The sequence below is a fragment of the Pithys albifrons genome, chromosome 2, assembly GCF_047495875.1.
Source record: "Pithys albifrons albifrons isolate INPA30051 chromosome 2, PitAlb_v1, whole genome shotgun sequence".
Lineage (NCBI taxonomy): Eukaryota > Metazoa > Chordata > Aves > Passeriformes > Thamnophilidae > Pithys > Pithys albifrons.
Genome location: NC_092459.1, coordinates 44,359,655 through 44,387,243, shown reverse-complemented (window position 1 = coordinate 44,387,243; position 27,589 = coordinate 44,359,655). Strand labels below are relative to the sequence as shown.

Genomic DNA, 27,589 nt, shown 5'->3' with positions numbered 1-27,589 from the left:
TAGTCTCTTGTCAAGCCTTCTCCCAGCTGGGAACACATGGGGCATGCAGCACTGCAGTGTGCATTTGCTCTGTGCATGGGAGAAGATTTTTCATTAGGATGATAACAAAAGTCCTAATTCTGAACACAGCAATTGTCATTCAGGGATGGATAATTTGTTGTATTACTTAGTGCTGTTTTGAGACAACAATGATGACATTCTTTACTGTTTAAACAGTCCTATCATTTTAAGTAAGCACTTATTACAGCACTTCTTATCTAAGGGAGGGAGGGAAGACTGCTTAACATGATCCGATAGGAAATTTAAGCCTTAAATAAAGTGACCACAAAGTCCTATCGGCTCCCAGAAAGGCAGCAGCTGTACATATTTAATGTAATACAACACCATATTGTGGTGGAGATCCACTGCTTAAAACATACATAAGGCAGGTGAAACGTGACTATTTTGCTCCCTCTGTTTGAAAAACAAGAAAGTGTAGAGTGGCATAACTTCTTAAATACATAAATAAGCATTAGACTCATGAAGAAGACAGGTACACTTGAACTAGAAGTTATAGATTAAAGGTCAGCAGTTAAACTGAAAACTATTGCAGCCTGATTCCTTTGATCTTATTCCCCAAGACTCTGCTCTATTACTAACAGGTGAGGTATAAAACAAGAAGGACTAGAGTCTGTTGAATTCTACTGTACTTGTCTTAATTTAATAGCAGCACTTCCTAAATATTCTGTCCCCTGATCATCTAATGCCATAAACACACATGCAAGGAGCATCTACGGATTTCCCCAGCTTGCTCAGATCCTGTGCAATTCCAGGTTTCACAGGCCTAAAGAGGAAGAAAATTGTACTTACTGGCCTAGCTTTGAAGCAGAGCCAATGCTGCAATCAACATGCTATCAAAAATATTATCTCACTATGTTTTGCCAAGTCCTTCCATATGACATTTTGATAGCTTGCAGCCTCTTTAGTGAATAATAGGTTATTTCACTGGGATATGAAGGTATATGAAAAAATTAGGAACATCTATTTTATTGAGATACGTGTGTGTGTGTGTGTGTGTATGTGTATAGATAAATGTATATATACATACACACACACACACAAAATTCTGAATACAGAGAGTTTTCTGGATGGAAATATTCAGCATCATTTATCTTTCAGAAGAAGTTAACAGAGGTCTAGGAAAAGGAACCAAGGAGAATAAGATGCTCTAATTCATCCTTTCTCATTATGCAAGGACAAGGAGGCCTTCAATAAAGCACAAGGATAATAAAGAGTAAACCAGGTAAAAGAGAACCTCTTCATATACTGCCTGACTGATTGAATTCATGGTCATTAACTATTACTGAACTCTACTACTAATGGGTTACTAGAAGGTTGAAGAACACCTATGCATTCTGTTAATATGTATTTATTTACATTTAGTAGGGAATAAACCTCCTGTTTCAGGATCTAAGCTGTAGGTGAAAAAGAATGCACCAAGAACTTCTGTTCTTTCATCTGCGTCTCCACAGTTTCCCAAATTATCTGGTACTCATCAATTCTGGACACACAGGACCACCTCACCAGGATCACTGACAATGCCTCCATTACAGTGAACTATCTTACCCATGTAAATTTGGAGCTGGAAGTCATAGGAGCATCAGCTGGCAGGAATTGTATCCTGTCAGTCCAGACTGCCTGGACTATGCCTTACACATCATAATACACATTGAACTGCACGTGCACAAACGTGTGTGTGTGCACATACATGTACAGCCATGAGAATTTATTTTCCAATGATCAGCATCTAAGGACCATTGCCCTCCACTACACTTTTTCTACATAAAAAGAATGTAAACAACACTCTTCACAGAAGACTCACGTGACTTTTACTTGCCTATCTGCTCCGGTAGACACTATGAGCCTGATTCTCCAAGACTGGCATTAAAATTCCACTCTACTGATTTTTGCAATCTAATTCTTCAGGCATTTTTTTTGGCAGGATGATATGACCCAAATTTACAATGGAGGTTAATTTGCTATAACATTTATCTTGAACCTAGAATCCATATGTATTTCTTTGTTATTATCACAGATGTAAAAAGACCCGATTTAGAGACCTGAATTCAGTCTGAACAGGCTTGGAATGTTCTGCAGCATGAGGGAAAATGGCATCATTTAGGCAAACAAAATATAAGGGGTTTTATGAATGATAAACATTTCTAAGACAATAAAGCTACCTAAAGGCTCACACTTTTCAGTATTAAAAGGACACAGCTACCATTTTAACAACTAAAAATGCTGGAGTGTTTCTTCTTCATTTTGCTTTAAATGACATATTGCACATTCTGCTGCAGAAAAACAGCTGCTGAACTAACCTAGAGGGCATTTTCAGGCACTGTACTTCAGTGATTACAGCAATTTTTGTTGACATTCAATATTAGGATTGCATTCTAATTTTAGACAGAGTTAAATTTAAATTGAGTAGGAGGGATTTTCACGTTATTCTAGATGTTCTAATATTGCTTACCCCAACCCAAAAACTGTATAGTGTCTGAACTTTGCAGCAGTGATAATTTATTAGTAATGACACACTTTAAAAGAGTGAAACTAGAGCTCCCTAGCAGCAGTGAAAAGATGTCCACTATCACAATGGGACCAAGACTTAGGCCCTGAAAGCATTTACCCACTGGCACCCCAGTGCCATGGGACTCAGTGACACTGTCATACATAACACCTCTCTATTTCTGTGACACCTCCTCTTAGTTGTGTATATGTAGCAAATATCCTGAGACTCTAAGGCCAAACTGGGAGTCTTATGTTAATTAATGCTCATTAGTGTTTCAATTCCCTGACTCTCACAAAACCCAAGCATCAAGCTGAAGGAAACTGAAAGAAAGAAGGTTAGTAAAGGGCTGACAGTTCAGAAGACAATATAGATGGAAAGTGGAGGGACTAGGTGAAACAGAAAACAAAAGCAAAATGCTTCTATTAGATGCTAAATGAAACCCAGGCTGGGTTGTAAAGCTACATCTATGTAATTATATCTTTCCTTAATTCTCTTACCTTGTTTCTCTTGAAATATGCTCTTCGGCAAGCTGCAAAGCACTTCTCACTGCAGAAGCATTTCACTTCACTTCCCATACTCAGGGAATAGCGCTTGATTCCAACTTTCTGGCACCAGGCACACATTATTTGTACATTTGACACATCATCTTCTACAACAAAAATATAAGAACAATGTTTACATGAGATGCAAACACCTTCCCCAGACATCTGCACACTTACTCTTAGATACAAATAGCACTGGCTTATCTTAATTCTACCTTCCTCACTGTTAGAGAGCAGAACTGTGCATGCCGTGATCACCAGCTTCATCCTCAGGCAGCCAGAGACCTGTGCCAGCCAGCTTTGGCAGACTGGCAAAGCTACTAAAATGGCTGGAAAAGATGATTAGCTTCAAAAATGGTGCATTGCTGAAAATCTCTGGAAGCCTCAAGAACTTTTTAACATGTTTAAGAGTGTATGACTCTTTATTAAATGAGTAGCCAAGACTGGAGGCTGAGTATTGCTGCTTTGTTCTTGTTACTTGCAGTCTGCTCTAGTGAGCACCTGAGATGTTCTGCTCAGTAAAAGCTGGTGATAAAATACATCCAGAAGGTACTGCACCAAGGCAGGTCTCTAACACAGGCCTTCTAAAGAAGAAGAAACACTCCTTTTGCGTGTTGTTTTGTAATAATGACTAGCATGTGAATTCAGCTGCCACAGAAACACAGACTTCACAGACTTGAGCAAGACAGAAGGTGCAGTACTGTGGCAAAGTCTGCCAGGTTACTTTCCAGTCATTATGCTCATTGGTCAAATTTTAATTCAGGAGAGTTCTCGAGCTTCTTTCAAGCTCTTCTCTAATGTGTGTTACAAATGTAAAATGTATGCCTTCTGCCATGTGAAAAAACTCCAGGACTTATTTACTAAAGTGCAATGATATCTTTGTGTGGTCAACATTCCCATCTCAGCTGCACAGACAAGGGCAGTGAATAGTTAAGCCTACTAAACAGATCAAGGAAATAAGTTAGCAGGAATCTTTCTGATTTAAAACTCAGAATTCTTCAGCTTTTATGAACTGAACATAATTCTTATGTCCAGTTTATGATACAGAGTGACCTTTCCATTACAGACAGCAGCCATTGTCTAACTTCTGGAAAAAAAAATCCCTGAAGACTAATTGTTGAAGTAGTTCCTGGTCCATGAGCTGTGGAGAATTCATAGCTCAGAGATTCTGTCATGCAGCCATCCTATTTCCCTGTAAAGGATTTGTTTTTGAAGCTACACTGTCATCATTCTGTAAAATTATTGGCAAACTAATTTTTAACAGAGTGATTTGGCTCCTTTCCCTGACTATCATAACTCAGAACTACGTGCTACATTTTACTCACCTTACTGGAATAAATATTGCCCATTTAATAACTTCTTTTCCTTCCACAAATTGTGTTATGATTTACAGCTGCAAATAAAATTCTACAATGTAAAATAATGACCTTTTAGTTTTAATCAGACTTTAAACCTACATTTAAGGCTAAGTTATTACACAGATTTGTGTTTAATGTATTTTATCACTTTCCCTTTAGTGTGGGATTTGCCAATATTATAAATGCCTTCATATACTGAGGATCAAGGGAAATCAAAACAATTTGGCCAAAATTATCACTAGCCATCTACAGGGTCATCTACAGCTGCCCCTGAGCTGCCTGTAGCATCAGCTAAGCATACAGGGTGCGGTATGATCATCTTGCACTGGGTCATCACAGCTTTCTCTCCAGACCAGTCTTGTCCAGGACACTAACTACTTCAGCACAGACCAAGAGCTCTTCCTCCCATTTATACCCTGAGCCATCTGAAACACTAAGCTTTTACAAAGGTACCCTGATTCAGCTACTTTTACACCATAATAAACCAATACCTTACAGACTGAACCTGCACCTTTGAATGTATCAGGATGACAGAAGTCCTGTGAATGAAAGTAACCAGACGGCAGACTCTTGTTTCAGATAACAGTAACTTTTATTCACCTACAGATAAGAAGTATTTTATCTTTGGAAAAGAGAAGATCTACTACCGATACCTTTCTAATAGCCTTCATTTCTGGTAACTCTCTTAAATGAAAAAAGAATATTACAGAGCTGAGAGTTCAATGGCAAAGTAGGTGCTGGAATAGCTCTTTTTGAAGCAGGTTGTCTTGTCTAGGGAACAGTTTTCAAGGGGAAATGCAGAGCTCCACCACTGGGATTCTCAGGGGCTTTCATGAGTGACTTGATAGGGAGAACATCTCAGCTACCATTCAGTTCCTCTTCACTGATACACATGAACTGTCTCACATGGACGATTAGAAAGATTGTCCATTTTCAGTTACACAGGCTCTCACCAGCAGCTGTTTACATGGAAAAGCCACATTATACACTTTTCTGCAGGTTGTTATGCAGGCCAATAAGGTTCAAACCACCTCCTTCTACCAAGGACTTTCTCTAAGACACATACTGGCAAGGAGAGGAGAAGAGGGAAGAGGGAGAAGGACCGAATGTGTCAAGTTGCTGTCTTCAAATGCCCTGACCAGCAGAACTTCACCACCACCTCATGCCCTTTTAAGCAGCATTGCTTCACTTGGGTCCATGGATGTGACAGTCAATAAAACAGTAGATAATGGTTTACCAACTACTTCTACCCACTGTCTGCACTTCCAAGAAGTGACAGGTGATATCCAGGAGGCGTCATCAATACTAAACAAAATGTTCACAATTTTGAAAGAAGGAAGAGAGAAAGGGAGGGAAATAGCCTAGCTAAATAAAAAGACCTTCAATTATTTCTTATTCTACTCCCTTCTCACTCCAGTCGTCAAACAATGGTCACACACAATATAACCCTTTTCATGGTAACAGTAATACAAAAACTAGATGCCTCTTCAATTTAATAGACTGAGGAACACTACAACAAAAGGATTAACTGTGTATGGCCATGTGAAGCTGCCAGGAAACACCAGCACTTCAGAAGGGGTTCAGAGCATGGACTTCCTGGGACAGTACACTAATACATCACTCTTAAAGTCATCTTTGCTCCCTCAGGTGTAGGTTTGCCCAAGTCAATTTTTGCTGCAATTCTAACTTTCTGTAATGGAGTTCATCAAGTAAAATAGAAAACATCCAGTATCACATGACTATGAACCATTAACAGGAGCCCTGTCCAGCCCAATGGGAGGAAAGCTTGGCCTAAAATCAAACCCTTTCTTTCAGATTCAAGTTAAGCTAAGAACAGCAGAGAAAAGGACACGTGCTTTGTGCCAAGGAGAGGTACAGAGCCATGTCCTATGGCCTATGGGTGTGGATGACAGCTGGGGAAAATGATAAAGGTCCAAAGCTGACTGTGTGCTTTCCTTCTCCATGCCAGTTGTGCTAGAGATCTGAGCAGACTCTGTGAAAATAACTAAGGGGGATGTTTTGTTACAGTGTACTAAGCTAATGACCATAAAAAGAGGACTGCACCATTAACAGAAAAGTAATACTTTGTGTCTTTCTACCAGCAGTGGAAAGCAATAACTTAGACTAAAAACATTAAGACTCTGTGAAATAAGTAAAGGCAAAGTCTTGGAATTTAATTGTTGTCATTTGCTAAACACAAATTGGAATAATCTGAAACCAGGAAAGTGTATCTTGCATTCCATACAAGATAAAATTCCTTTCACTTTTCCACAGACCTTTCTTTTTCAAGGCCAAATTCTTTGAAAATCACTTTACCAGATTCCTGTCCTTCTTTCAGGAAAATGTATCAAATCCCTGTCCTAGAACACTCAGCAGAAAGAACCTGCAGCAACAAGATCACAGGGAAGTGGGAAATTTCAAATCCAGCAATCTGAGACTGCTTATCTGTCTTCAATCTTTAATCTTTTTCTGATTAGAACTGCACTAAGAAAGCTTCTTCACAATAATTACATCAGTATACTACATAGGCAATGTTCTCCTTTGCTCATAGTCAAGCTTTTGCTGGTAGTCTAGCTTAGTATATCTACTTAAAGTAACATGAGCTCATCCTGACACCATGCCTACATCCATCATGTGAGCTCTCACTAGAGCAGCTCTTCTGATGAAGATCTTTCACCATCACTTTTAGGACTCACATAGCTATGCTGACACATGTTCATAAAGTACAAAAATATCATTTGCAAGTCCTGGCACAGATCATTCTCAAGTGAAAGAAAATACTTTTTAATAACTGCATTTTTTTCCTCTCCATCTGGGCCCTCAACTTTATGACCTGCTTTTGCAAAGTGTTTAGCATGTTCTCAGATCTGTCACACTTACGACAGGTAGCACGGGCACTCATACAGGTGAGACAAAGACAAGACGTTACTGACACAACTGAATGGTAACAGGAGAACGTTCAGCAGAACATACATACTGCTGTCCTCTGTAATTACACCAGGTAATAGAAAGATGTATTCCTTCCACATACTGAACAAGATCTAAATTTCCAGCCTCTGCTTTTTGGAGTTCTCAACTCTTCATAGGGAGAGCTATTGTGGGAATTACAATAATGTGTTTTTCTGCCCCTGGGTTGTGTCATTACAGGTGAAAGGAGTACTCCCTGCACCCACCACATAGATACTCTTCAGTTACATCTCCTTGTGGTTTTTAGCCTGTGTATTTTTCATAATGAACAATGCAATAAACACAGAGTGTTTGCAGTGTTAAATCATGTTCCCAAAGGGAGTAGTTTGTATAACAAGATAAAATTATCACATTATAATAACTAAATATGCATCAGTCTAAAGCATGCTTCAATTAATCATCAAAAGTTTGCACCGCCTCTTTAGGTCTTAATTAAGCAGAATGTTTAGTATTTTTTTCCTTTAAACCACTGTGAAGAAGCTGCAGAAAATTGTTCCTCTTAAACCCGAAGAGCAGCAGTTTAGACTAATCGATCTTATACAGAGCCATAATTTGGAAACGTGGGGAGAAGTGAAGGAAGGCAACGAGTACAACTGAGTAATTCCATCATGTACAGCCCTGAGTCTTTACCTAACCAAACCGGCATGACCTACAGTGTTTTAGTATAATGTTCCTAAAATCCCTACAATTCTGGAGTTAGACACTGATCAGATTACCAAGTTTTAGGTTGCAACACCCTACTAATGACCATTTTGAACTATCTGATACATTTTCAATTTTAGCTCCAGTTTCAAAAAGACGGGTAAAACTAAATGCAGCTAGAGCTCTAACCCTCCACTTTACCATGATGCATGAGCAGGTACTTCTAAACCTTACTTTCCATATTTCCTTGCAAGAAATGCAGCAGGAGATACTCAATTCTTCTGGCAAGAAGATAATATCATTCCTGAAGGAGCTCAACCACAGTACTGAAGAAGTCCTGTTGTGCAGAAGGAAGACCAGGAGGACACAGGGTTTGGGAGTGAGATCTCAAGTATGGCATGTGGACTCTGAGCCTGGGTGAAACCTGTACCTTGGCTGCAATTGTGTCTGTGATCTGATAGAGAAAATATTTTGGAATCCCATCCACCCTCAGTGTCTCCCAACCACCCAGCCCATCTCTGGCATGAGTTTCCTTCCATCACACTATCAGAAGCCACGCCTCCCCACTACTGCTTTCTTTTGCTTTCCTCTCTTTCTGCCTGCTGCATCTCACCTCCTCACACAGGCAGTTTGGATCCCAGGTCTCTTTGACAAGGAGCTAAAATAGCCCTTTTACCTTTAGAAAGGTGTGCTCAATCCACTGGTATGTAATCTTTAACTATTTTAGCTGTTTACTACTTTCTAAGGAAAATCTGCAAAACTTCCTTTTTAAAGGCATTAGATCTGAGGTTGACTCAAACATCTGCAGCAATTACAATAAGGGATCACTGTTTCCACTGGGACCTGCCAGGATTTCAGAACTCGTTAATTCTGAGTTATCCACCTGCTGCTCCAGAAACCCAAGATCACCACTGAAGAAACCCAAATAGCATCTATGCAGATTTTTCATCCCAAACCAGTTCCTGAGGCTGCTGATTCTAAGCAAGGCAGAAGCACCATTACAGTCATTTTTCTTACACCCAAAATGCCTTACCAAATAAATCTAAAAAAAAAAAAAAAGAAAAGAAAAGGAAAAAAAGAAACAAACAACGGAGATGTTGCTGTAGCTTCGTTTGTGATATCACTTAAGACCTCTAAATAGATGGAAGGGTATGACAAATTTAAGGTACAAAAAGTACCTTAGAAAAAGTAATTACCAGAGGAAGATTAAAAAATAGGGCTGACAATAGAAAGCTTGCTGCAGCCATCGCTATGGAAATAACTCAGAGGCTCTACAATGCATTTCCTTTTAAGGATCAGTCTCTTGAAGTTTACTACTCTGCCAATAAAGCAAAATGTCCCAGCTCCTTTTAAAAATCATTTAGGGGAACCACGGCCTGCCTACATTTTCTGTGCATGAGCTTAGGCACATTCTTATGCATAGTTCAGTAAGGACTGAAAGCACAACACAAAAGCTGGCACTTAGGCAGGTTTTAAACATGCAAACAAAAAAGCACCTATTTCAGCTAATAGAGGGGGAACTCCCTGTGTATTTTGAATATGTGCTATTAAGGTGAATGTGTGGACTTTGTGATTTTCTTTTTAGCACAAACAAAACATTTGGCCCTCTACAGAGAGCAAAAGATATCAACAGTGGGCTAGATGGGGCAGGCATCCTGGCAACCACTGTCATTTAAAAACCCAGGCTGTAGTAAGCATACGATGAAGTTTCAAATTGAAAACAGGAGAAATAATTTGAAGAGTAGTGACTATAGGATTTATTGCAGTGATCTTCATTACAGAACTAAACCTGTAGTTAGAGAAACTGTAATGATGTTCAGCAACTGGAATAATATTTGTGAAATACTGAAGAGGGATCCAGAGCATAGTAAAATGAAACTCTCCTCAACAGATAGGCTTAATTAAATGTAATAATATGGTCTTTATTTAAAGAAAACTGCCTCTGGATTCTGCCTGTAATCAGACTTCTTAGTAATTCAGTCATAGATCCAACTCATTGGTGAATTTTGACAGATGATCTTGAAATTTATTTTTACTGCCCTCTTAAACACCATTTAAAACATCTTTTATGTTTTCAGATTCCTCCAATACAATTTAAATATTAGAGAGGTTTCAGCAGGCAGTTGCAGAATGTTTGTAGGGCTGGGAGTCTGCTTATTCCCACATGTTGCACGAAGTTACTCATGTGCACTTGTATTTACAAAATCTTCCACAAACTTCAATTCTAAAGCAATGTTAAGACATAACACAGAAAATCACTCATTCCTTTCTATAAAATATCTAATTACTCACATTAGAGTAATTAGATATTAGTATTTGACATTAGACATCAGTATTTGAGTCTGACACTTCCTTGCCAGCTTAGGTCACAGGCCTATTTTACAAGGTAGTCAGAACTGGAAATGCTGCTTCTCCTCCTTTAAGAAATTTTGCCTCACCAGATACAGTTCTTCCAGCCCAGTTCTCCTTCACTTTCATGAGTTTCTGATAGCTTCTGGTACAGTTCCAATTATTATAAGTTGGAAATCACTGAACCTAACATTATATACAGATACTGATCTGTGGGTTGTAGGATTTAAATACCCTTTCTTTTCCCAAATGTACTCAGTATTTTGAGAAAACCCTAGGAGGGAGCATTATTCTTCCCTTGTACTTCTTTCTCCTGAGAACAGCTCAGTCAACTGTATGACATCATCCTCTCAGTCTCCCCTTCCACTGCACCCCTTGACAGTGACCTCCCCTTGTAGCACAGCATGGCAGGGAACTGGTTCTTGTTTGGGATGCTCAGAGCAGCAGATGTACTCCATGCATTGCTTGTACACAGAAAGAGGTGGGAAAGGGGAGGATTTTGCCATCACCCATGCTCAAAGGATAGACCAACCAGCAGTTGCACTTCCCCTACCAAGGCCCTGCCATGGGGATCACAAGATAAAGTAAATCAAAGAGCACTCAAAGAAATGGGAAAGTTGAGACACCATAGCCTCCAGCAGGTGCCATGGGAAGGAGGCAGCATGTTTTCACCTGCACTGAAAGAATTTTTTGCATTCTTCTTTACCTCGTCTTGATTTTAGCCTTCCTTCATCCCATATAACAAAAGTTGTCCAAACTTGCCTGAGCAAATGGGCAGAGTCACCTTAAGTGCCCTCTCAGATTTACTCTGTCCTTAAGGGCTGCAGAATAACAGAAGGCTTGCACACTAAATACCAAGGCCATCATATACCCTTCACACCTGTGGTGGGATTTTTAGTCCTAGATCATTCCTGGCTATTGCACTTTTGTTCCTTGTTATACCTATGTAACTTTTAAATTTGAAAAAAAAAACCACCAGAACCCATAAAACACCCACCTTCTTTATATTGCTGTGTAGAAAATAAGAATCTTATAACACCAAGTAGAAATAATCTTAGGATCAGGTTTTGCAATAGGCTGTACTCAAGACTAACTCTGACGATCATTCAGAATCTACTGTTGGTTCTAAACATAGTTACCAGCCTGCTGTGCAAGAAGGATGGTTATCGACCACAAAGAGACTCTTAAACCAACTCTCTGGAGGCTGCACTGACTTCTGATGTACTTCCAGATGCAGGTTGGATGGCTGATGTTGACTTATAAAGTCATGTTTGATTTGGGACTGCCTAAGTGTGGTCCATCTGCTTGGTGGTATAAATCAGTGCAGTGCTGTTGCAAACAGCCTCCACAACTGAGTAATCTGTCCTTCTGGCAGAGGCTTCCCATGACCAGATTTAGCATCCTCCACTGACATGCCACAACTTGAGTCTGTAGACAATCGGTGCACCACATAGGGCCCATGCATTTAACTCCGTCTTTTTGGGGTGTAATTCTGAGGTATAGGAAGGAGAGAGTGCCTTTATTGGAGCTGTTTATATGCAGTTAGGTACCACCCTAATGTTTTCCAGGATCATATAAGCAAATTTGTACCTAACATTTCATTTGACTAAAGCAGAAGTCCAAACAGCTTGGAGATAAAATTTTAGTCAGACTGGTCAAAATTATTTGGTTTTCAAATTTAAAAAAAATCTACTGCAAAATAGGCATGAGGGGAATAAAAGGTAATTTTGTTTAATGTTCAAGGTTTTAGACTGGTCATACAAAATAGGAATGCAGGTAAGACACTTTTCAAAGTTTTCCAACACACTCAAGGAAAACCTAATCTGCTGAAATCTTCAATGATAGCTTCCTAGACATAGTTCAGGATCAGCACTCCTTCCTCCTCCTGGTCAAGCTGGTAGCTGTGTCTTATATCAAGAGTCGTATTTGCTTCCCTGGAAATCCTGTTTCCCTTGGCTTCCTGACTCTGTCTTCCTCAGTGCCTTTTCTACCTCTGCAATTGCTACATCAGTGCACATTGCCAAGTATTCTTCCCGTTTCTCCCTTCAGGCTTCTGTGAGCATCCTCTATACTCTGCTCTTTCTCTTCTCCCTCTTATCTGAATAGAATCTTATCAGCAAAAATTATTCAACTAATAATTCATTGTGACTGTTTCTTGGATCTGCTTATCCTTTTCAGACCATTGCACTCCTGTCCAAATGAATACCTCAGCCTGTCTGACACCTTTTTACTCATGCTGACCCTTCTGTTCGAGATCAATACAGCAAGAATTAAAGTCCTAATAATTTCTCCCTGAGTGCTCACTCCATATTATTTGCTCAATAAGGTTGGACTGCACCATCTTTCCTGTCTTTCAGGTTCATGATTTAGGTATCATTTTCACCTATGGGCACTCTCTTTCAAGCTATATTTAAGTCTTGTAGACTTTTCTCCTGCACAATATCTAAAAGCTTTCCTCATCCCTTCACAAAGTCTGGATGTACCCCAATTCTTGGTATATCAGTCACTATAGTGCATCACTACCTGGTTTTCTCTCTGGCCCATAATGTAAGCTTGTCCTATATGTGCCTACTCAAAGGACGCTGCAAAGATCTCCTTTCCTGCACAGCATTTTAATCAAATCCTGAATCTTTCTCTTGGCCTCTTTCTCCCTTTCCCCTCCTGTCCCCTTACTTCATTTAACTGAAAAAAACATAAATGGACTGGAGTTGGACCAAGGGTTGGACTTGATGATCTCGGAGGTCTTTTCCAACCCAATTGATTCTATGATTCTATGATAAGCTGCTTCTATTCTTGTGGCAGGTCAGACATAGCCTGTCTGTCCCCCATGCTGAAAATGTTGGCTTTCACCTTATTAATTAATGATGTGAATCTAATCATTTGCATGCTCAACTCAAAGAAGCACCTTTGTGCTGTTTCCAAAGTCATCCCCTGCATTTGCGAGGGACTCCGAGAAAACATCCCCAGAGTTGCTCATTCGGTTTTGTATTGCTCTGAAGTTTTCTGCTTTGTTGAAGTGCCCACAGAACAGTGTCAAAGTGCAGTGCCAAGACCACTGCCTCACACACTGGCTCTCCTGGCTCCTTTGTACTCCTTTTTCTACTTGTATTCACCAGTTGTTTCTTGCTAGGCTCTTTGGGGTGATCGTGACTAGGGCACCTACGCCCTAAGATAAAAAGAAACAATTACTAGCCATGCTTATTGCAAATCCCACAAAGGTTGTGGTTCTCCTCCCCCTGCAGTCCTCCCAAGCTTTAGTCTCTAAAACAAAGGTGAGATAAATATGTTCATCTGCTCAGAAGTCATAGTAATCTAGTGCTCATTACTGATCATGGGGTAAAGTCAGAAGAGGCAGAGATAATGCATTCATATCCCCTATGTAGATAAAACAACAATCATTATTAATTAATGAATTTTTAAAAGTAAAGTTGAAAAATACTTATGAAAAGCCTTCTCTCCACCCTTAGTGGTACATTTGAACACAGGATCATATGTTGTAGGTGGATGGACAAAGACCAGAAGGCAGTTGACTTGGCCAAGATTCCCCTGTGTCCACTTAACTACTGTTGCAGTAATTTGTTTTTCTACTTCATAGTTCCATCTCCTCCTGCCTATTTGATGTCATAAAAATCCAGCAACTGTGGCAATTTGCACAATGCATGCTATAGCCTTGTGTTCACATACCACAAATTCAACATTCTGGATTCATTCGTGACTCATATTGGAGGGAAAATAGCTTGGGATGGCACAAGCCCTTGATTAAAGCTTTAGGGCCAAATCAACAACAGCTGAGGATTCAGCCCATATGGCCCGAGATCTTTAGCTGTGTAAAGGCTGCAGGAATGGGCCCAAATAGCTTTGGTAATTAGCAAATACCATATAAAATAGATTGAAAGTCTTTGGCAGGGAAGGAGTATTGAGTAACATTTTAAAATTATTCGTAGCATATTATTGTATTTATTTCGAGAAAAAACTCAGTGGGATAACAATAATTTAGGAGGGGCAACTGTAATCTATTACACGACTGACAACAGGCAAACACTTTCTTCAACTGATCAGTATTTTACAGTTACCTTTTGACAAACCTATGAAGGGCAGAGGTGACCATGTAACAGCTGGGACCTGATCCTACAAGCTGTTCTGCCTGTGCAGAAGCATCCTTGCACCTGGTGGGGACTTTTTAGCCAAGCTGCCTCCCTCTGTGCGGGGAGCCACTGTTCTAGGGTAGGTGCTGCATGTCATCCCTTATTCCTTGATCACTCAAGAGCAACCAGGACAACACCCAGGGACGTCTATGGAAGCAGAACTGAGCCTATTCCTATCTAGATTCACCAATTATCACACCATGGAGAGCAGTAAACAATAACACAACAATTAATCACCTCAGTGTAGCTGCAAGAGTTCCTTTCCCAGATTACGCTAAGCACCATGCAGAGTGGAATAAATCATTTTTCATGCAAACACTGAGGAATGGCATGTTATAAACCCACTCCTGATAAAAATCTAATGAAAAGGTAAAACATCTCCACGCAATCTCCAGGGCAGAGTCAAGACCATATTAAACCCTCAGGAGACAGTGGTCAGGAATTTCAATGGGAATCAAGAGACAGTTTTCCCAGTATGAGCTTGGTACCCTGATATAAAGACATGATACTGATTTGGTGGCTTTGTCTCTTTCACTGTTTCCTTCAGGAACCTATTTTCAATTTAATAATGTTCCATTAATTTAATTAAAGACTTCATTTATCAGAACAAAATCTTTTTTCCCTTAAAGCAGGTCCTGTTGAAGTGCTGAAAGTAGAATCCAGCATGAGAAGTGTCACAGGCACTGCAAGTTTGTGGTCATTGCATTCACAGACGATTTTCAAGAATACTAAAGCAACTAAGGCCACTCTCCCACTCCATTTTAAAGTTCCCTGTGACTGGATTTCAATCCTTTTGAAGTCAGCCCTCTTACTAAGACATTGTGATCTAGCAATCTCAGGACATTGGTAATGACAGTAACCATTTTTAAATGCTCATTAGGATTTACCTGCTGGTGGCTTTATGAAAGGTGGTGGAATTAATGGGACAATTATAGGTACACTCCCATGATCCTTCGACCCTGCTGGTGAGTCCGATAGTCCATTTCCTGTGGCAAGCCCTGGGTAGCTTGGATTTATGTTGTACGGTGAAATAACACTGTCCTCAGGTAATTTTGGTTTTGGCAAAGAATTTTCTGTAAAAAACAAAGAACACATTGTACAGTATGACACATATATTTCTTGAAGGGCCCTACATACTTTCACCAGTCTCTTCATTAAGTTACTCATGGTAACACAGGAAGAGCGCACCAAAAAAACCATTTTCTCTTTTATAGAAATTGATACTTTCCAGTCTTCTTCAGAAATACTCCACTTTTTTTTAATTCAAATTCACACTTTTGTTTTGTAAAAGGTAGGATCGTTTTGTCATACATATCCTTAGTATGTCTGATTTAGTCAATGACATCCTATTCATGGACTTTATTTTTACTGTTTGCATGGTGATCACATGCAGTGTACTGTGACTTCCCCAGTGCAAGAAGCATAAACTGAAGAATAAAAGAATTCTTAATTCTCTATAAATAATAGGAGTAGTAATAATGAAAAGTATTTAAAGAAATGTACAAAATATTGAAATCACAGCAAAGTGTGCATGAAATTATGACAGTTATTAATCTAATTCTTTAATCCCAAATCACCACAGGATTCTTATTTCTAGGAATTTCTCTAATATACTTCAGCTATGGCCAGAACTTAATTCTCATTACTCCCTCTCCTCCCATCTCTCAGAACAAGAAATGTCTCAGAACTTTTTCCCGTCCCACAGACTGCATACATCAAAAATTTCTACCTGCACACCTAGGCATTCAACATCTATGCTACATAACATATAGGATTTTTATCATGTGCCTATAAAAAAATTTGTCACAAACTTCATCAAGCACAGGTTGGAGCCACAAGTCACTCAATAAAGGATCTATTTATTAGAACATAAATAAATGAAGTGCATTACTACATAGGCACAAGTTTCTTCACAGGTAGTTTAATGACGTTGTATTCTCAATGAAAAGTAATTATTGATCACCAATGTTGCTGTAGAACTAACGAGCTCCAAACATTTAATTTTAACACAATTAGGCTGTTTCCTCTTACCTCTAAGCTTTTCACCTTTTTTCTAGCCACATCTCCTTCAGCACTGGTCTCTCTTATCAATACTCATTGCAACACTCACAGTGCTGCTGCTGGCTACCAGAAAGAAAACCCAAACACTGCTGCCCACAAACACTGTGAAAAGCAGCACTCCAATAGCACAAGAGCTGCTGCAATTTCCTCTCTTTACCTCACCTTTGTGGAACTCCGATAAGTCAAGATGCAGCAATTTCTACTCTTCTCTTCACTCTGATGACAAGCCCCTACCCATCCCCTGAGACTGAGCAGTCAGAAGACAAAAACTGAATGACTGAACAGAGAGGATCTCATCCTTCACATTTTGAATCATGAAGATTCAGCACTGTCACAAACAAATTCCATCCCTGGAAAATTTCTACTACACTTACAGAAGACAGTATAGCACAAAGGTGAAGAAGCCTTTTGCGAATGTTCGTACTTGTTCCTACATGTATCGTGAATATTCCAGTTTAAAATCTTTCAAGATTTTAAGAAGTTTAAAAGCAGCCTTCGTATGGAAAGCCAAAGGGTTCCTTAAACCAACTCTACTAAGAAAGTGGTCCCTTTTTTCTCCAGTTATAAGCAGTTTGTTGGTACCACAGGTACATGACTTTCAACTGACTCACGAAAGGCATTATTTGTGAAGATATATCAGTAAGTGCCTACCAAGAGCAATTTTGTTAAGTGATTTTCCTCGTACCTTATTGGCTCCCCTGTACACAATGTACTATTTGATATTTTTATGTAAAGCCACCAAGATGGAAGCAGCAGAACATGTTTCAAAATACACACCAATTCAGACACGTTGAGCTATTAATCCTTCTTTGCATGAACACAGAAACATGAAGTCTCATTACCTTTGAGAACAGAAATGTGCTGGCGGCTTTCCCCATCTGCAGAGTAGTTCCTGAATTCAATATCTTCGCCATCTTTCAATTCAACCTTATCATAACCATACCAGCCAAGGAGCTCATTCATAGTGTTTTCTGCAAAGTTCTGAAAGAGAAAAATTACCTACTTATTTATGTAATCAATAACCATTTGGAAGGAAGGGAGGACGGCATAAATCGAACTGTATCTGTGCTACACGAGGAAGTGTCAGGTTTGGCCCACCTCCTCAAAGACTAATGTTCATTTCATAAGTCAAGTGCATAAAGTGAAATGCATTTAAATCTCCAACTGGCACATGTAATTATGACAGAGAATCATACGTCTGTAATTTAAAGAAAATGAAAAGGCAAGTTATTTATGACTTTTGTTCTGACATTCAATGTCAGAAATATTTTAACATACATTCATCACACAGCTTGTCTGTGTTGCCATAAAATATTTAAGAATGCAGCAAGAGAATAACAGAAAACCTGGACTTTTTTTCAACCAGCAGTTAATTAATCTTACTGTGCTACAGTCTTTTCAGCTGGAGCAGGTCACTGACACAATTACAGTTCCTTAAGGTGCCCATGAACCAAATTGAATAAAATCACATCAAAGTTTTTCCTCAGTTATAAGACCTTGTATAGTCAAACCACTTAAAAACTCTTCACTGTGAAAGGATTTTACCATAATGTTTCATACAAACATCTCTTATATTTGTTTAAGAAAGCCTTTCTCAGTTTTGCCATATTTATTTTTAAACTGACTTTCAAGCACCTGTGCGGTTACATTTTATGTCTGTATAGAAATGCAAAGTATGGAGTATGACTGTTATAACCTTCAAATTCTATTAAAAATATATCCTCTAGGTCATATGGCAAAAATATTTCTGTAGAAAACATTCATTACTGGGCCAGGAGATTTAGTGGAGTAAGTTAAGAAATCTGCAGCCAGGCAACAAAGCTGTCTGAAACCAAATAGTGCCACGGAGCTCTACAGCTTACGGATTTAGGGAACTGCCAAAGGAAACCAGCTAATGAATTATTGTGTTGGCAAAGATCAGTATAAAGTAGTATGACAACTATAAATTGAAAGAAAAAAGCCACACACAAAGCCTTTCTGTCTGATTTCCACATTTTTTTTTATCAGCACTCTTTTTAAACAAATTCCAAACTTCATACTCCTGCAGGATCTTGCCATCTAAAATAATGCTTCTGATAAGCACCACCCCCCAGGATGCTGGCTACCAGCTTAGGAATATAAAGAATACGATGCCAATTCAAAATAAATGGTACGTGTCAAATTTGCAGGTTGCTAGATTTTGTCTAGTAACTGCTCTAGCTTAATTTTTGAGTAGGAGCAATTCTAATGATAGGACACAGCAATTCTCCAGTCATTTAAACAAATAAATAAAATTAATCAGATGATAATTGCTTTCTCATTCAAAGCTACAGCAGGCACTGTGCCCCAGAACCTCAGAGCAGTGCTCTGCTCCTGGCTCATTCATCACACCAGATTACATAGGTGTTCCTGTCACTCAGCAAGCACTGTAAAGCACCTATAAGCAATAAACACAAGTAATTTGTACTCTTCCAAGAGTATCATCTCTATCATTGTGCCACATACACATTTCAAGACAAGAAACAAAACCCCAGGGCAGATCCCTGAAGCATCAATTTCTTTTTGGTTTTTCCCCTTTTCATTTTCACTTCACCATCTGATGGAAGTTATAATTCCACGTCTGTCCTGTGCAGCCCTAAATTGCTGGAAAACATTGCATCATTCCACCTCTACTTCTAGACTCAGTACTGTAAGTACAACAGCCCATTATATCTGAACTATGTTACTACTACAGTTTTCAGCTAGTACAATGCAGTGTAACATGGCTAACACCTACCTACTTCTAAAATATATATTTAAACTCTCTTTTGAATTATGCTGTGTTGTGTTTTAAATACCAGTAAAAATTGGAAATTTTTCTGAATTTTTTTTCACTTTTTTTTTCTTACCGTTTTAGAAAACTCCCTAGCGCTGAAGAGTCCAATGCACTAACACTGTTTCTAACTCCTGAGAACCAAACAACAAAATGACCTGGAACTGCGGAGTGAAATCTCACCACTGCAGCTCACCCAGAACAACCTGAAAGGGTCCATGGAAGCCTGAAGGCAAGATCTGACAGCTTCCTTTGCTTTGCTAGATTTCAACTATGGAGACACAGCCCTAGAGACTAATCTAGCAAGGTAGAGACCAATTGAAAAAGTCTTATGGACTTAAACCCCATGCAACCAAATTAATTGAGTAGCTCTAAATTTGCCTACTGGGGATGCTTTGTGTTTTATCTGCACTGTTGATCAACTCAGTCAATGAGTTATTTCTAATTACTTGTCAAAGAATATGTAAGCAAGGCTGTATATGTTTGTTTTTTCTTGTAAATTCATACGTGTGTATATCTCTTCAGAAAGTACCCAAAGTGGTGGTTGGGTTTGTAATGGCACAAAGTTTAAGTACCTTTCAAGTCTCATTTAAACTATCTGTGATAAGTGACAGAAGAGAATGAACACGCATGACGACAAAAAATACACTGGACTTTGAAATTACCCATCATAAAGACTTGACTCTCATAAAAAATCACTGAGGTTTTTCCTACTAACTTCTGTGAGAGTACAATGAGGCTGCATATTAGTAACAACAGTAAGCACTGTTTTAGCACTGTGATTTCTCAACAAGTGTGCCTTGGATTAAAAAAAAAACAAAAACAAAACAAACAAAACCCCAACAAACAATCAAGCCATTCTCCTTCATAATTTATCCTACCTAGTGTAGTGATACAGACTACCCTTAGTACCATCTCTCAGTGGCTAACAGCTAGAGCTTCATTACACCGTACTTTACACACAGCAAACCAAAAGGATGACCCTATCCACAGCAAACTGACAGTCAAACCTGAAAAATATTTTTTTCCACAGAAACTATGTTGTGTATGTGGGCATCTAAAGAACATCCCTTTCCCTCAGACTCCTGACTACAACACCCATTGTTAGTGATGTCTAACACCCTGACAACTGAGATCATGGTCACACAGGTCATGTCCTTGCTGAAGGTGCTGCCCTGAAGCTGACCACCATCAATTCATTGTTTCCATGTGTTTTCCCTTCTTCAGTTTCAATGATAGACACAATCTACATGGATTCAAGGCAAGGTAACAAGATCAGATTTGTAAAGACCAGTGTGGTGGCTGTAATCAAAATACAACTGACGAGACAAGATGAGGTAACTTTTCTCTGTGTGAATGCAGGGGAGGAAAAAGTAAAAGGGGGGAAAAAAAAAAGAGAGAGAAACAAAAAGGCCCAGTTCTTGATGAAGCTAAGAAAAGGAAGAAAGCAAATTAATACACAACCTGTACACACAGAGCAGAACATCACTGAAAGATGTGCAAGCTTCAAAGGCAAGTGAAAGGAAGGGTGATGATTGTAACAGTGAGGCTTGAGAAAAGAAAGAATGAGGAACCCAAGGTTGGAGTGGGAAAGTAGAAGCAGGAGTGATGAAGTAAGCTAGAGAGAAGCCAGTGGAACTGAGAAATAATGGACCAAAGACCAGGGAGGAGATGTGAAGGCAAGTGTGGATAACCAGATGGAGCATGTGCAAGGAGCTACAGTTCAAAGCTTCTGCAGGAACAGGACAGCAGAGGTCCATGCCTACTTTCAGACCCATTCCCAAAAGGATGTGGAGTATCTGAAGAATGGAGGGTGCTACGTCAACACCACAGTCATGTCAGAGGTCTGGAATGATATGAAAAACCAGTGCACCAGGGAAAACCTTGTTCATCATCAATAAAATCACAAGTCAGCAATCACACTGCTAAGCTGGGACCCTTAAGTCCAGAGCAAATGCCATGGAGCCCAAAGGCAGACCCCCAGCAGCAGTGGCCATGCAAGTACCCATGGAATCTGTTGCAAAGGTACAGCACAGAACCTAACTTCACCCTGACAAGGAGGCAATGCTCAGTCCCCCGTAGGGAAAGCAAGAGACCAAACCTTGGTGCCACTTACAGTGTGGGTCAGCACGCGACCTGAGAATGCAACCACAGAAATCCTGTCCCACATCCTTCTGCACTCACTCTGCCATGCCAAACTCTGTCTTTTCTGCATGCACCAAGTAGACAAGCTTCCAAGACCACAGTGGAAACACCCATCATCTCTTCAGCTGCCAGTGCAACCAGGCAGTTGGTTAACATCTCAACAGAGCCAAACCTCCTGCTCTTCTCTAGCTGACAGCACACCATCACAGCTGCTGAACTGAAAGATTCACTATGGCTGCAGTGCATCCCAACCAGCTCATCCCTGCCAAAGAAACTGGCTCAAAAATGTTCAATGATCCCAGCCACACGCCATCACGAAAGCCCTTCCTTCCCAATAGAAGGCAACTCAGGTTTTGTTGCCTGCTAAACCCCAAACCACTTATCACCACTGACAGGGTAATGTGTAATTTACATGTTTTAACTGTGATTTCTCTTTTCTTATACTACACAGAAATATTGTCCCTCCTAGAAGAGCCAGGATAACTATTATGCTTGTTGGTATTTCTACTTGAATTTGCTTCCTATTCACATGAAAGATGAAGAAGAGTGTGTTGACTTGCCAGACTGTGGTTTCTCTCCTATGTGAGACTGACTTATATTCTAGGCAGTAAAAATATAATCACATTTCTTCCCACTTTAGGATTCATTTCATCGTAACAGTACACCTACAGTTTGATTTTTTACATTACGATGCATCATTTTCTCAAATCTCTGCTAATTAATACATTCTGAAGCTAAGCCATGCTTCTCTTTCCATCTTAGATCTCTTGCCTTTCCTTCTCTGTGAACCTTATTCACAGGGGGCAAGTCCTGGCTTCACCGAACAAGGCCTGGCAAACACGAAGACAGGAAACGCAGGGGAGAATGAGTCTGTCAGACTCATTTTCTTCTAGGTTTTACTGCTGAATGTTTATTTCAGATCTGGGAGGAAGCACAGGGGCTCCATTCCATTTCCTTGCCTGCATAACCCACTCGATGCAGAGCCCCACAGATTCATTTTTCACTTTCACTGCATCAAGGAAATAAAAATATTTCTATAGTCACAATACAAACTTGGAATTTTTTTCCAGCCCTCACATTCTTTGCTTGCTTATGTTGTCACCACACTGTATTCTATGGTTGGACCATTATGCTATCAGAAAGCAAAATTCCTTGATGCCTTACTTTTCTTTGTTCTCCCATGTACATGATTGGTTCCGTATCCCCCACTTTGTTCAGGGAAGCACTATTTCTGCAGCGCACTGGCCGGTGAGGCTTCCTGTGCAGACAATGCAACCCCCTTTGCAGCCATCCCACAGAAAACGCATCCACCTCGGTCTCCTGAAATAATGCAATTGATAAAGTCTGTCTGCTTTTTCACTTTCCTAGAGACATTCTTTGCTTTTCAGGAGAGAAGGGAGGAGTTTCCTTGGAATCTTCTGAGTGCTCCGATTGAACTGGCTCGCTCCAGGCTCAAGGCTGCTATTCCTGCTTCACTGCTTTCCTCCTTCTAACAGTAGTGTTTTCAAATGCCAAACAGGGAATATTGAAATATTAAACAGAAAGATATTCTGATGAGTTTACTATTAAATGATAACAGATGGGGCTGTCCTAAGCTTTAGGCATCAGGAACTAAGTCCAATTTTAGATACAAATTAGTAATTGGGAATATTCATAGATGGTAAACTCCTTGGGCACATGAAGCAGCCTTGTGAAATTACAGTGTAAATTAATTGCTTGCCTTTCAACTGCTAGAGACACATGGATACATTGCCTTATATGTGTAGGAGAACTTGCAGTGCAATCCAGCACTGGATTTAACCTCACTTCACAACACTTCAGAGCACCTAGCTGATCCTCCTGAACAGCACTGCTTCCTGGCAGCAGGAAATAAGCTGAGGAGGGATGGATGGGAGAGTCACCACTGTGCCTCAACAAGTACTTTCATCAATTAAACCGTAAAAAAATATTTTGGTCTTAAAATAGTACTGGGTTCCCCAATGACAACGGCTTTGGATCTATTAGGTGTTCTGTTATTCACTACCAAGTGATTAATGACAACTGAACTGAATTTCAGAATAACTACCTGCTCTTCCTCCAAAGAGTGAGCTGAATGCCACCTCTGGAAACAAAAATTTAAAGTACCATCTGAACAATGAAGGGCAACAAAAGAAAAAATAACTGGAAAAAAAGAAAGAGTGGCTGTAAAGGTCACAGCAAAACAAAACAGTTCCTCCTGAATACATTTTTCATTGAAACGTAATATCAGAAAACTGTGCAGAGTCATGTACTTTTTGCACACAACACTGTATCAAATTAAAATTTGTTATAACCATCATGTACATTAGGTTAGCGATAACAAAAATGTAACCCAATATCTGGCATAAGGAAAGAGCAAGCAACCTGAATATCCATACAGTCATGTTAAAACCCGGCTGTGACACTACTGTTGGAAAACACCAAACCAAGCAGTTGAGTGTTGCGATCCTTCTCGAGTAAATATCTGACTGTATCAAACAGCAAATCTCGAAGGAGATCCCTGTGATGAGGTAATTTTATTGCTCATTCATAGTGCCTTGCATTTGCTGTATTTAAAATAGACACTTGTACCAATGGCCTTTTTATTATCCAAAGGGGGGGGGGGGAGAAATCACATATACTCCAGTCCTTTTTCTTTCTGCTAGCAAAGGGAGGCAATTTGATCCAACGTGGGCTGAAACCTGAGTAGGTCACTGTACACCATGATAAAATTCCCTAATCCCTGAGCCAAATTTCCCTGAGGGGCCCTCCTACTTCTCCTTCACTTTCCAAGCTGACTTTTCCATTCCCTCTCTCGTCTTTTCCTCCCCTTCATCTCTTTCATTTCCCCTACCTTAAAGCCTTGATATCTGATCTGCTGCTGATACTCGGGTTACAGTTTTTACAGCTTAGGCTGTCTATTGCTGTATACATTCCTTTCTTTCTGCTCTGCCGTGATTACTTACCAGAGCTTATTTTACACTGGTCCAGATGAAAGCAGTTCAGATGAAGGGAAACAGTCAGCCTGTTTGAACATTACAGATACGAACCTACACAAGGGCACATTGTGTTCCCTCTGTCATTTCACTGCAAACATTTTGCACACTGTAACCAATTTGTTACATTATTGTATTCCTTATTGGATTTATGAAGAACAACTAGACATCTTAATTCATCAGTAAAGAAAAAGGGTAAATGGTCATTACAGGATTTTAACTTTCTCAGCCAGTCAGAAAGTCAAACCACTTTTTTTTCTCTCCCTCTTCTTTTCCCTTCTTAGGTGATCACAGCCAACTGTCCTACTAAAAATGGATAGCATATATAGCATAGTTTACATTGAAAGGTTGGCTATGAAAGGTTCTGCTATCAGGTATCTCACTCTTAACCAGAAATTACATGGGTTCAAAACACCGGTTCTGCCCACATTTAGTTTTTAAGTCAGCTGAAATCTTGATGTTCCTAACCTTAAGGATCTACCCACGATTAAAAAAAGAGAAACTCTCTACATGAAGGTAAATGTCAGTGCTTAATACTAAAGCATTAGTTTTAAATTGTGCAATTTTTCTCCTTCACACAATGTTGTTTTTGTTTCTTCCTCACCCTTTCAGACAAACATCTGTTATACTGTAGAAGAACAACTATCTCCCAAACCGCTGAGTGTGCCTGCAGCCAAAGTAAACAAAACAAACCCAGAGGATCCAGCACAGTCAGCCTTTATATCCAGCCAGGATAACATTTCACATGTTTTGATTAAAATTAGCTAATTTGTAATTCTAGAACCTATGAAACTTAAAAGCTGCAATCCATATAGATCGCATTAGGCGATGCTCTGAGGGGCCAATGTCCTGTACTACAGACCTCTGCAATCCTCAAAACTATGTGAGACTACAATGAGCAAATGACTCTCTGGTGCCTGCACAGAGCCCTCTCCGAAAACAGGATGTGTCACATATCTTGCAAAGAATAATACCACTCCTCTGGATTTGAAACTACTACGGTTTGTTTCCAAAGAGATGAACCAACACGTTATTTTGTTCATTTCACTAATACTACTCTAGTCCACATTTCCAGCTGATGTGCATGCAGAACCGTGCAGACACTCATTATGCAGACAACAGGAACAAGAATGCCTGCCTTAGGCAGGAAAGGGCACCTAACCAAAAGTAGTGGTGGGCAAAAGAGGGGAGAGAGGAGGGGACTGTGCATTCCAGTTTAATTTCACGTGGGGAGATCAATGTTCCAGAAAGCAAAGACATTTTCACTAGGCATCATGCATATTTATACACTCGCCTATATAGTGTACGTACTATGTGAACGTGTGACATTTTCCAGGCAGTCTTCCACTTACAATCAGCCTTTTAATAAATGACATATTCAAATTAAATCTCAGTAGTTTTATCTCGTAGCCAGACTATGCTGTTTTAGTCACTTTATCTGTACATTTAACAACAACAAGTTCAGCTGAAGTCTCGCAATACATCGTTACCAACTTTGGGGAATTAGAGACGCAAAACAAACAGACATGGAACAGACGTGGAAAACAGGCGCAAAAAATAGACTGGTCAAGCCTGAAGCGGCGACCTAATGATAAAATAAGTTCCAAAATAACGCTTTTGTGCGATCGCAGCCATCCCAACATCTGGAGCGGCCGCCAGCGCACAGCTGGATTGGCACCGGTTGCCATCGGGCGGAACAGCCCTCCTCACGGCAAATACACTTCCATCAAAAACAGCCCTCGGACAAGCCACCTTCCAGCGACACCTCTGCGCTGCCATGAACCGCGGAGCGAAGCGGTACAGCAGAGGAGGAGGCGAGAGGAAGAGAAAAGCGGTCTCCGCGCTCAAGTGCGAGACTGATGCGCGGCTCAGACCGCAACGTTTCACTTTGACAATTTAATTACACAGTTGCAGCTGGCTACTGAAAAAGGAGAGAAATACAATGTTTAAAAGAGGTCCCTTTCTTTCACAACTTTAAGGGCTTCCCCGCTACCTGAGGGGATGGCTATAGAAAGAAAGAAAAAAGAAGAAATAGGCTGATCACTGGCACCCGAGGAGCTCAAAAGCCCAACGAGGGAGAGTTATTTTTAAAAAACAAATAAAGCTGGTCAATGAACAGGATTTGCAGCCTGTGAATTCGTCTCTGTTTGCAGCCCAGGAGGCGGAGTTGAGACACATTCAGTGCATCCTACAAAAAAAAATGACAAGAGATCCTTTCTTATTGCATCTCCATGCTCGGAGGCGGGGGGGACGGGGGGGAACCCCGCTTCCGTCCCCATCACAGGCACCTACCTTCATCTCTTCGTTGATCTCCCGCTTCACCGGGTGCGCCGGCTTCCTGCTCCTTTTATTTTCGGGAGGTCTCCCTTCTTTCTCCATTTCTGCCATTTTTTGCGCCTACTTGGTGGTGGTGTGGTGGAGATGAAATGGCTGCTGGTGCTCTGGGGGGGCCGGGAGGGGCGCGGGGGGCGGCGGCGGCGGCTCTCAGTGGTGGCGGGCGGCGCCGCGGAGGGCCCGGGGGGAGAGCGGCGGCGGCGGCGGCGGGGCGGGGGTCGCGGGCGGGCAGGGGCGCGGGTGCCCCGGCGAGTCAGCCATCTTCTGCCTCGCCGCCGGCCCGCATGGGAGCGGCGGGGCGGGCGGGAGGCAGCGCGCAGCGAGCCGGCCCCGCGCCTGCTGTGGCGCTGCTGGCGGGCTGCCGCGGAGGGGGCGGCGGAGCGAAGGGGGAGGCCGGCCCCGGACCGCCGGCGGGCGGGGCTTGCCGGCACCGAATCGGCCGCCGCTGCCCGCCATGGGAGCCGCGGAGGGGGGAGGCGCCGCGCCGAGCACCGGGCGGAGCGGAGAGGAGCAGAGGGGAGCGGTGCGGAGGGGGCGGCGCGCACCCGCCCCCGCCTCCAGCCCCGATGCGGGAGAGGGACCGTGTTGTGCCCTCCACGCACACCCGAGGGGTCCCGTCCCGTCCCCGCCACCTTCAGCCAGGGGTCTTCACCTGACTACTGTTTTCCCCTTTATCTGAGGATGAATGGTTTGGTGGGACGCGCTTCATCGAGG

General features: G+C 40.9%; 1 protein-coding gene across 2 annotated transcripts in view; it reads right to left on the bottom strand.

The window, feature by feature from the left end:
• SOBP (sine oculis binding protein homolog) overlaps positions 1–27,001 on the bottom strand; it is a 113,404-nt gene extending 86,403 nt beyond the window's left edge. For both annotated transcript variants that reach the window (XM_071548853.1, XM_071548854.1), the window contains exons 1-4: positions 26,834–27,001; positions 17,455–17,593; positions 15,439–15,624; positions 3,046–3,197 (exon numbers count right to left, since the gene is read on the bottom strand). In XM_071548853.1, coding sequence (XP_071404954.1) covers positions 3,046–3,197; positions 15,439–15,624; positions 17,455–17,593; positions 26,834–26,929 — 573 coding nt within the window. In that variant the 5' untranslated portion in view covers positions 26,930–27,001. The remainder of the gene's footprint in view (positions 1–3,045; positions 3,198–15,438; positions 15,625–17,454; positions 17,594–26,833) is intronic.
• Positions 27,002–27,589: the final 588 nt, after the last annotated feature.